At 40.2% G+C, this 11,786-nt stretch overlaps 1 protein-coding gene across 1 annotated transcript; it reads right to left on the reverse strand.

Moving 5' to 3' along the window:
- Window positions 1–947: 947 nt before the first annotated feature.
- Window positions 948–5,408, reverse strand: LOC141288930 (dehydrogenase/reductase SDR family member 13-like). The gene is made up of 5 exons (XM_073821136.1): window positions 5,232–5,408; window positions 4,980–5,098; window positions 4,655–4,778; window positions 1,935–2,261; window positions 948–1,363 (listed from the first exon to the last, which is right to left on the reverse strand). Exons 1-4 carry the CDS (start codon window positions 5,353–5,355, stop codon window positions 2,071–2,073), a joined length of 558 nt encoding a protein of 185 aa, XP_073677237.1. The 5' UTR covers window positions 5,356–5,408; the 3' UTR covers window positions 948–1,363; window positions 1,935–2,070.
- Window positions 5,409–11,786: the final 6,378 nt, after the last annotated feature.

An 11,786-nucleotide genomic window follows, 5' to 3' on the forward strand; every position in this document is an offset into this window, starting at 1 on the left:
AGTCTCCTGTTTGGTTTTTCACTTCACATCTGCCTCCGTTCTCATTTCTACTGAGTTGTGACAATGTGGAGTGTTCCTGGTCTGCAGTGGTAAGTATCTCTCAAAAGTGATCCAAGGAAGGAACAGTAGTGAACCAGCAACAGGGTCATTGATGCATGTGGAAGAGCAAAGAAGGAAGGTTGGCCTGTTTGATCTGATCCAACAGATGAGCTACTGTAGCTCAAATTGCTCAAGAAATTACTGCTGGTTCTGATGGAAAGGTGTCAGAATACACAGTGCAGACCAGCGGCAGACAAGGGTGCCCACACTGACTCCTGTCCACTGCCAAAAGCACCAACAGTGGACATGTGAGCATAAGAACTGGCCCACAAAGCAATGGAAGAAGGTAGCCTGACAAGCCAGCAGAGGCAGTGTGATGCTTTTGGCAATGTTCTGATGGGCAATCTTTGGTCCTAACATCCATGTGGTTGTTACTTTGACACGTACACTGCCCCCCGTCCCTTTTCTTGTTTTCTTTCTTATTTTTTCATCCTTATATCTTTTGTTCGTTCTTACTTTTTTCTTTCTCTTATTCTTCTAGTCTCCAGTGCCTCTGGTCTTTCTCAACCTCCATGAAGTTTACAGAGAGAGAGAGAGAGGTCATCACAGGACCACATGGCCAACAATTCTTCAGACCAGGAATAAACTGGATAATATATGATTTCTGTCCTAAAGCACACACTTTGCAATAGTGAGTGGGTCACTCTCAACAATATCCAAACCCCCCGGGCATACAGTAGATGCAGCCAGGTCTTGCAACAGTGATTCGGAAGGTCTTATACAGCAGGAAATCATTTAAACCAATCAACAGCCAATTCAACAACTTTAAATCAACAGTTTTATATTCCTCCATCATTTTGAAATTTTATTGTACAGAAAAAAAACATTCACTACTAAATATAAAGTTAGATTTTATTATAGATCAGTATTTCCATCACATAGAAAAATCCAAAACAAGGTTCCTGCTTGTAAATAAGACTTTATGCACTCAGAACTTGAAATTATATTTATTCCTTTGCCTGATCCAAAATCAACATAATACAGTACTTTTCTCTGTGTATTCAATCCATGCCACACAACTTCTCACTAATGTCCCACAGTTTTTTGGCAATTCCATCATCTCTGGCCTCAGCCTTTACTTGCACCAGCTGACAGTCAGAAAAGTATCGTCCGCTCAGGTGCTCAATGTTCTCTTGTAGTGCACAGTACAGTGTCGTCTGAGTCCCGGACACCGGGTCGGTCACCAAGAAGTTGCCAATAATGAACTTGAGAATGCACGTTAGCCATTCATTGATGTCACGGTTGAGCTCTGTTTTTACTGAACCTAAAACAGATCAAACATGGAAAACAAACCATAAGAGGATGAGAAATCTGGGAGATTTGTGTTGAAATTGAAATTGATTACAATTAAGGGAATGAAGTTGATTTTTCTGTGTCCATTGGATTTGATATTTTCCTTTTTTTATAGTAAATTCACTTTGTGTTGATACAATTCTCAGAAAACAACATATGCCATTGCTGCATCTACCTTGAATGAACTCGAAAACTACAAAAAATGAGGAAAAACATCACTTTTGTACATTGAGATCAGTAGATACAGTACAAGTTCTTTCCATATTCTATTTAAACCATTGTTATGAGTAAAAATAATTACAAAGTAATTGCGATAGTTTGGAAGTTGTAGAATTTTGCTGCTGCTAATACTCCTTTTTTTTGCATTTAGAGAACATACTGCCATTTTGTATACCCTTTAACTTATTCCTAAAGTTTTATTCAGTTTGTGGTAATAATGTCAATATCATAGCTAATGATTCTGCTGAAGACTTTGACACACTTTGTTGCACTGATCTATTAAGCATTGCATTACATATTGCAAACTCTCATTAATCACTAACCTGGATAGAGACTGTAGCATGTGACATTGGTTCCCTCCAGTCTTTTGGCCAGTTCATGGGTGAAGAGTACATTACAGAGCTTGCTGCTGGAGTAGTCCCAGAATACATCATAGTCTGATGATCCCAGAGCGAGCTTCTAGTGTGTATTGATGCAGTCGAAATCAATAGTACCCACATTATGAACACAAGATGACACGTTGATCACCCTGCTGGGTGCACACTCCTTGAGACGCTCCAACAGAAGATTGGTCAGCAGGAATGGTCCGATATGATTGACAGCAAGGATCATCCCGAGGCCATCTTCATTGTGTCCTGTAGTGGCTAATCCTGAGCAACACAACAAACAGTTATAGTCATTACCGTCGGATCAGTCGTTACAGTCGGCATAGGTTATTCTTTTAGTTTCAATAGCCCTTTCCCAAATCGCAATGGCACTTTAACTGATGGGTAGAATTCTGCGATGGAGCTCGCTTCAGTGCAGGCTCAGCAGAAGTGCGCATTGAGGGCACCTAGTATGGGATTTTTTTTGTGCCAATAATAATGAACGTAACTTTATAAAACTGAACATAACTTTCCAAGAAACAATCAAAAATATGCCAATGCAAAAACCACGTTAAACTGTTTTCTTATAATAGGCTTCTACGGGGGAGAAAACGCTTAACGTGATTTTATTCACTTTATCTGTGGAATAAGGGCTCATTCTTTTGATAGTAGTTAGTGTTTGTTACAAGTGGTTTGACAAAAATTTGGGGATTCCTGGTCGTTTTTTACGTACGTAAGCCACGTTAAGCGTTTTAGAACGTCCCCTTCAAGCTGCCCTGAGGGACAAGCTGAGGTGGAAGATGATGCCGCTCCGTGTCTCTCCTGGGAGCTCATCTTTAGACACTAAGAGACGACCGTAGGTGAAATACTAATAACATTAATACTTAATATAAACAAAGCACAACGTATTGCACACCGCAGCAACTTTCCAATATGCGCGCCACGGACGTCACCGTCTGTGCATCCAGGTCAGAAAGCAACTGTCAATCAAAAGCTCATTAGCCAATCAGAGTAGATCGCTGTTAAGCCCGCCCCCACGAGAGGTTTGTGCCAAAACAGCAAACGAAAATTTGCGAAGCGTAAGCGAAAGCTGTGGCAACGCATTCAGAATCCATGATTCGCGAAAACGATTCTTTGAAAATCATTAACAAAGAATGAAGCATATTTGAAGAGCATGTTAAATTTGTGCGACTGAGTTCATTTTTTCATTTTCATTTTGTTTTTCTTCTTTTGCAGTGGCATATTTTTGATCGTTTCTTGGAAAGTTACGTTCAGTTTTATAAAGTTACGTTCATTATTATTGGCACAAAAAAAATCCCATACACCTAGTGGCCACAAAGGGTGTACTCGCTAAAATGACAAATGGGACATTTGTCGGTCTTGTGGACTTGTAAGTTATTTCGGACAGCACCTCTTAATAATAAACAGGCAGTGATGTAGAAGCTTGCATTTATCTTCTTCTACAGAGGCGAAGATATTCCCATTTGAATTATGATCGTCTGCTTTCTTTTTCCACTTGAAAACCTGAGAAAATTGCTTTTAAAGTTTTTTTTTGCCCGTTTTCTGTTGATATCTTTCAAAATCTATTGCATTTAAAGGGATAAACTTTTTAACAGCTTCATTTGTCCAAAGACATTTGTATATAAATGCTATTAAACCAGGCTAAAGCTCAAATTGTTTTAAAGTATTTATTTGAATAAAACATTGCACGCACACGCAGTCATAGAGAGAAAGCGTGTATGTTATCAAATGACAGAAAACACGTATTTTGGCTAACTTGTCATCTCGATCACTGCTAACTGTTCGACACACACTGCTTCACAACTTGACATGACCCCTAATTCCCCAACATCAGTCACAGGCTGTTCAAAGTTTTCATCATTGTTGTGAACCTTTTCCACAGGGGTGACAAATTCATGCTCCGTTTCTGCATCCAAAGGAACTTTTACAACGTTGTCGCTTTCATCGGAGGATGACACATCTTTAGAACCAACAAAAAATCACTGACTAGCCTTAGCCACTCTTGCTAGCTCTGTTTACACAGAGCGCTGCTAGTCTGCCGGTCAGTCGAAACCATTCTCATTGACAAATGATCAGTGTTTATCTCACTGTTTGTGTACATTTCTAAGCTTTTTGATTAGTTTTATACAGATAAAGTGACGTTTCAGGGCATACCCAAAATATAGGGAAATGCTCAGAAGTGACGAGAGGAGTTGAGAAAAGCAATGTTAATTGCCAGCGAATTTAGTAAAACTTTAAGTCAACATTAATAGTCATTACTCAATTATCTTGACTACGAAACTTTGGGAGATTATTTTTTAATGTCTGTTCTTTGAAATTAGCTAAAAAAATAAAAAAATGTCATTGTTTTTCCACATTATCAGCCTGTATCTTAAAATAGAATGTTGCGATTTCCGAATTATTTCGCCAGATCGGGTCACATAAAAGCTGCTTTTAGACCAACTAAAATATTTCGAGTACTGAAAATTACAGGATGTTTTTATAGTAAGAGGCTACCACCTCTTATATGTCAAAAGATCAAGGGAATTTTGGTTTCTCAGTTCATTACCCCATTAAAAAACATTTTTTTAATTATTTCAAGTTTTTGACAGGTAGTATATGTATGTTGAAGTTTCAACCTTAGATTTAGGAGCTTCTTTTTGGTCTTATAGTTTTACCCGCGTTATTGATGAGCAGGTCTAGTCTGGGCTCGGCCTTCAAGAAGTTTTCAACAAAAGATCTGATGGATTTCTGACTTGCAAGGTCCAACTGCATGAAGATCACAGCATCATTCCCAGTTTCCTATCAGGAACATATCAGAATCAGCATGAAGTTGTAGCTTAATAATTAATGAACTGGGACAAAGATATTTTTAGTTTCTTTAATGTTTAATAGTTATTTTATATTCAAAACTTCTTTCGGTACTAACACACAAACCTCTAGAAATATTCAATGTGGTAACTTTGGTCTTGGTCTCAGATCAATGTTTTCACATTCACTCACAGTCCTTATTTCTTGTGCTGCTGCTTCTCCTCTCTGTTTGCTGCGGCAGGCCAGAATCACTCGGGCTCCTCTCAAGGCCAACTGTGTGGCAGTCGCCTTCCCAATGCCACTGTTGCCACCTGTCAGACACAACAGATAGAATTTCTGATTCTTTTAAGGAATTTTAAAAGAAACAACTAAGAAACTGAGCTCTAAAAGAACAGCATTTGAGAAATTTTGCACAGTGCAAATTTTTTAACAAAAGTCACCTACCTGTTACAATGACCATTTTCCCAAAAAGTTTGGCAGTGCCAGTGAAGGTCTTCCTATGAACAAAAATCCTATGAAAAATGCAATATGCAACCAATAAACACACAATTGAAAAAAAGAAAATCATCTTTGCAGTTGTGCAAACAGCCGTCAGAAGTCTTCACCTGATCTATGTTGAGTCTCGACTCTTTATATCTACGAAAGCTGAATGAACAGTAGAATATCAAGCCATGCCCATCTGTAATCACTGCCTGATAGCCTGGAATGTGGGTGTTATATAACAATGATTACGATGATAAAGTATGTTTACTCATGCCATTTATAGTGAGACGCTTTTGTTATAATAGAGAGGAAAAGTCACTATTGCGTGATAAAGTGAAATGCTCCTGTGCTTCAAGATTTTCCTCACCTTTCCTCCAGTTCGTTTTCCACACATTATCAACAGAGTAGGTCTGACTACTATTAAAGATTACAGCTTTAGACAATTGACCATTATGTGGTGAAAGACCTTGTTGCTTTCTAACAGTTTCTCCTGTTTCATATCTACGTTTATAGGAAGACTCCTTTTTACTCTGATACTAAAGCCTGATTTGTTCAAGTTCATGTACCTGCACAAAAAATGGCGCTTAAACCCACAAAAAGGGGAGGAGCTGACTACTATGTAAGTCCGCTCAGAGCGCAATTCATCAGAATCTTTCAACTGTCAGCGATAGCCATCAACTTGCGTGCAGACTTATTGCACGCCAGCTTATGCAACACTCGCCTTTCCCACTCTCTTTTGTTTCTTTCCTCCCAGCTGCGTTGGAGGATGAAACAGTGGAGTTTTGGGGCTGAGCAATGAGCTTGAATGAATTCACCCTGGCCCAGGACCTGCATGCTTTACTCTCCCCGCAGCAATTTGATCTTTCGGTGTGGTTTGCACATGACAATCAGTGCCTCTCAACTACATCAAAAAGGTTGATCTTTTTAGGTGGACCAAACTAAAAATACTGTCGCCAAGGATTCCATATCGGTAACAGCTCTAGTTTTGAGTACACTGCTTGTCTAGGCCATGCCCATGCTGAAGCTGTGCTCACTGAGACAGGCTTCTCTCACTGCAAGAGCGTGAGTCTCCCCCTGTTTTGCCTGTGAATCACCTTCAAGAAGGCGGCCCCGCCCCTTCAGCACAGTCATGGAGCTGAGCGGTAGTTTACACATGAGGATCTGTGCTTCCATTGGTTTAATCTTTTTAGGCAATTCAAAGGAGAATGATTTGGATTGGAGGATTGGGCAATGGTCCGGAGAGGATCCTGACACCCTTCTCCCCAATGAATCCTCAGAAGTCGCCACAGACATGCACCACTTCTTGCTTAAGCACTCCAGCTTCATAGAACAAGATGTCTCGTTCCATGTGCTTGCAGGACACTGCTTTAGAGGTATTATTCAAACTTTGGTAAAGGACAACAATGGTCATGTTCTTTGGCCAGAACTACAAACTCAGCTTGCTAAAGGAGCTGTGAAAATGGTTCCTCTAACGAATGGCCGTTTAAAATGCGGTCTTGAAATAGATGCTTGTACAAGTATTCTTTGGGAGCTTTTTGTATGCTTTATTGGACACTCTAAAGAGCTACAGGTTATGAATCACTGTAGCAATCTTATTGCTATAAGCTATAAGGCTTATTGGCGTGAAAGCCGACTCCACTTGGGGGAATGGCTTCCTCCTGGGCGTGGTCAAGTGGTTTCTCTTTTGATAACATCAGTGTGGCCGCCGGCTGGTCATCGCCATCAACCTTTACAAGGTCATTATAACTAAGATGTTACTGCCCTCCAGGCATTTTCTCTTTGTAATGTCAGTTCAGTTTGCTGATGCAAATGCCTATAAGTTATATTCTTAAAGGATTGCAAAACTGTATTGTCTGTATTGTCACAGTTTGTTTATTTTTGCTATGCACCTTTTATTTCCCATTGATTCTTATAATGACTTTGCACTTTTTCTGTGTCACGGGTTTCCTGCAATTGCGTGCAAACACTCCAGATAAAGTCCATAAATCAAACAGCCATTAATGACTCTCCAAGTCATTAATTCCATTTAAACTGTTTTTATTATCTTATTAGGTTTTATTATCTGAGCCACGTGAACCGCATGTATTATTATCCATGTGTGCCTGGGCTACCACACTGACTGGCTTAACACTAGTCGCCTATGACTATGTGCGCCTGGGCGACCACACGACTGTCTTAATTTCCAGTTAGACCACACTACATGTAATGTGTGTTCACAGTGTGTGTCAGTGTGTTGGATGGGTTAAATGCAGAGCACAAATTCTGAGTATGGGTCACCATACATGGCACATGTCCTGTGCTGTCTTTTCGTTCCTAATATGCCTAATAGTTCACTCCTGCATACAATATGCAAACTGTTAACATGACCCTTAGTTTAAACTTAGTTTATGTTTGCTCATTTTTTTTAATTCAATTAGGCAGACAATGCAATTTAAACAGCGATATACAGGGGTTGGACAATGAAACTGAAACACTGGCCAATATAATGTTGGAGGTTTCATGGCTATATTTTTGCAGCCTGGTGGCCAGTCTTCACTGATTGCACATTCCACCAGTAAGAACAGGTGTGAAGGTTGACTATGTGCACCCAATGGTTCAGACATTGTACTCTGAAGGTGGTGTCATGTATCAGGATGATAATGCACCAGTACACACAGCAAGACAGGTGACAGAGTGGTTTGATGAACATGAAAGTGAAGTTGGACATCTCCCATGGCCTGCATAGTCACCAGATCTGAATATTATTGTGCCACTTTGGGGTGTTTTGGAGGAGCGAGTCAGATAACATTTTCCTACACCAGTATCATGTAGTGACCTGACCCCTGATCTGCAAGAGGAGAATGGCTCAAAATGCCTTTGGCTACTGTGCAGGACTTGTATTTGTCATTCCAAAGACGAAATGCTCTATTGGCCACAAAAGGAGGCCCAACACCATACTAACTGTGGTCTAAAACCAGGTGTTTCAGTTTCATTGTCCAACCCCTGTAGATTAAAAGTGCATAAACTTATCTTAGATGTTGATTTCAGCTGTTTTAGAAACATGCTGAAGCTACTACAGCAAGCACTAGTCATATATTTGAATGTTGAGCAGTGAGCTCATTGGCTACTGACAAAGAGAGAACCAATCGGCTGTTCCATGTGATAATGATGTCATTGTGTCAGATTACATTAGACTTATCGTGTTGTGCCATCTATAGTTTTAGAGGCTAGAGCAGGGGTTCTTAACTTTGGCCTGCAAGATCCATTTTCCTGCAGAGTTTAGCTCCGACATTGATCAAGCTCACCTGCCCGTAACTTTTAGTGATCCTGAAGAAGTTGATTAACTTGTTAAATTAGGGTTAGAGCTAAACTCTGCAGGAAAATGGATCTTGTGGGCCAAAGTTGAGAACCCCTCATGTAAAGTTTCTAATGAACCTGCAGCAATGCCATAGTATGCAGGATGGAGGCAGCCTCTCCACAGGCTGTGTAAGCATTTCCAGTTAGGCTAGACCAGGGGTGCCCGATCCTGTTTCTGGAGATCTACCTATATTAGACTTTAGTTCCAGCACTGATCCAACACACCTGTCTGTAATTATAAAGTGCTACCTGAGAGATTAATTATCTAGTTCAGGTGTGTTTGATCAGGTTTGGAACTGAACTTTGCAGGATGGTAGATCTCCAGGAACAGGAATGAGCACCACTGGATTAGACAACTACTTACAAGCCTGAAAATAGAGACACAGTTTGCCTTGCCAGGTGGCAGTGGTATTTGTACACATTGCATCACAACTGACCGCTCCATTTTACCCCTGGCTGTCGAGAATAGTGAGAGAGGAGGAGTTACCAGGCCGGGTTCTTGCAGTAAAGGTGCTGTCTATAACTAGGTAAGCTCATTATTCACCTCTAGGAAGAATGAAACTGGGGTGGGGTGCTGAGAACCAGCGTAAGCCGCCCCAAGAAACCAGTTGTCCAGCTTCCAGGGCTCAGGGAGTGGAGGTTTCCCTTCGAGCCTAACCTCCTTTTTTCTTCACCAGGTAGGATTCAGGGATTGCCACTGTCCCATTAAGAGGCATGGCAGCTAAATCCTCATCCGCAGAGAGATCAGGTTCACCCACCGTTGTAGCGATATCTGATCGTTGGGGTGAGCTCCGAAGGATACGGCTGGTACACTCCGGGAAGCTCCAGCATGTTCCCTGGGCATGATTACTGGTTGCGGAATGCAAGAGGAGTGAGGGTCTCTAAGAGGAGGCACCTGCTGCCTCTTTACAGTGAGGAGAAACATAAAAAATCCAAATAAATAACAATAAAAAATCCAGAAAAACACATTTCAAAAATCGATTAGCATTTTAATTAGTGAAATAATGTTTGCATTTTAATGAGTGAAATATTTGATCCCCTATCAATCAGCAGGATTTCTGGCTCTTTTATACTGGTAACAAGCTGATTAGGAGGTAGTACTCCTAATCTTAGTTTGTTACCTATATAAAAGACACCTGTCCACAAAAGCAATCAATCAGATTCCACCATCTGAAATCCATAAGAAACTTCTTTAAAAAACATGAAAAAATCGTACTGATCCCAATATATATCAATATATACCATATATATCAATACATTTAAAATTATTTTTTTTATTTGATTATACAAAAAAAGCATTCACACCTAAATATAAAGCTAGATTATATTTATATCAGTATTTCTGCCACATTTAAAAAACAAACAAACGTCCAAATCACCATTCTGCAAGTCGTTTAATCTAGAATTTTAAGTTTCATGCTTGTGACTTCGTGAGCTCAGACCTTGAAATTGTGATATTTCTCACTCTGCCTGAAGGGCACATAATATACCAAAAGAAAAATTACCAAAATCAAAATAGCACAGAACTTTTCTCACAGCAGTCTGTGTGTCTGTGTATTCAAGCAATGCCACACAACTTCTCACTAACGTCCCACAGTTTTTTGGCGATTCCATCATCTCTGGCCTCTGCCTTGACTTGCGTCAGTTGAGAGTCAGAAAAGTATCGTCCACTCAGGTGCTCGATGTTCTCTTGTAGTGCACAGTACAGCGTTGTCTGGGACCCGGAAACTGGGTCAGTTGCCCAGAAGTATCTAATTATGAACAAGACGATGCGCGTGTGCCATTGCCTGAGGTGACGGGCAAGCTCTGATCTTACCGACCCTGAAACAAATCAAACACAGAAAACAAACCGGAAGAGAATTAGAAATGGACCCAACAGGGACATTGTGATCAGAAGATACAGTAAAAGTTACTTCTTATTCTAGTTAAGTTATTTTTATGTGTGAAATTAAGTAATGGAGATAGGTTGGAAGTTGTACTTTCAAACTCTGAAGTGCTGATATTACTTCTTGTGTCCCTTTACATTTGCATTTAAAGAACATACTGACATGTGTATTTCCTTTAATTTCTTCCTTAAATTATTTTCAATTGGTCTTGAAAAGGACTTTAAAAGTCTTACATTTGCTTTCATAAAACTAGCAGTAACCTTGTGTTTTGTGGCAAAGTTTGTGGTAATACGCCTTATTCAGCCCGCCGCCATTTTGAATCGAAAACGAGGCTGTGAGGGATAGCAGTCCAGCAGTGCCCACTGTGGCGTATTGTTGCGTTGCGGGATGTAGATTGTTTTGTCGTAAAAATAAAGAGAATATATAATTTCACAGATTTCCACAGGAGAAACAACTTCAGAAAATGTGGATTATTAAAGTTCGACGGGACACTAACTTTCAGGTAACAATATTGCATTTATTTAAGAAAATGACTGTGGAAACTAGCCGGTTGGCTAATTGCTAATTTATAATGTGAGCATGTTTATCTTCCTTTAAACGTTTGTGCAGAGCAAAAACGTTATGTTTTATTACAACAACTAATCTAAATATCTCCATTTTCTATAGATTACAAAGAACACAAGACTGTGCTCAACATTTTACTCAGGATGGTTTTTCAAAAACACTGACTGGAATTAGGAAGCTTAAAGGTCCCATATTGTCAAAATCGAACTTTCCTTGCTTTTTTCATGATAACTGAGGTCTAGGGGCTATGTAACTACCATATAAGTTTCAAAACAGTCAGTCCACAGTAAAACACACAGCCTGCATAAAGTAGCTGTTCCTTTTCGCGAGGCGCGGTGACTTCCGTAAAAATGTGACGTCCGATCTACTCAGTCACCGCCTTCAGTCACCACCCCGAGCACCAATCACCGTCCCACCCTCCTTTTGTGAAACCCCCGACAACATCGTGTCCATTCCAATGCTAAGCAACAACAACACGAAAACAAGTCGAGAAAACCCTGTTCAGTCTATGGATGTCAGGAAACTACATCATTGCACAGGCTTCCGAACAACGTTAACAAGAGACCAGCGGCACGTCAACTTCAGCCTCTTTCACACAGCCATTCCGGAAAAAACATGGATAATGTGTCCCATGATTTGTTCCGGAATTGTTTAATTTGGTTCATTCACAGTTGTTTCCTGGAATCTGTGTGTGATTTACACACAACCCATAAAGACATGACATTTGGAT

The sequence above is a fragment of the Garra rufa genome, chromosome 16 (genome assembly GCF_049309525.1).
Source record: "Garra rufa chromosome 16, GarRuf1.0, whole genome shotgun sequence".
NCBI classification, from domain to species: Eukaryota; Metazoa; Chordata; class Actinopteri; order Cypriniformes; family Cyprinidae; genus Garra; species Garra rufa.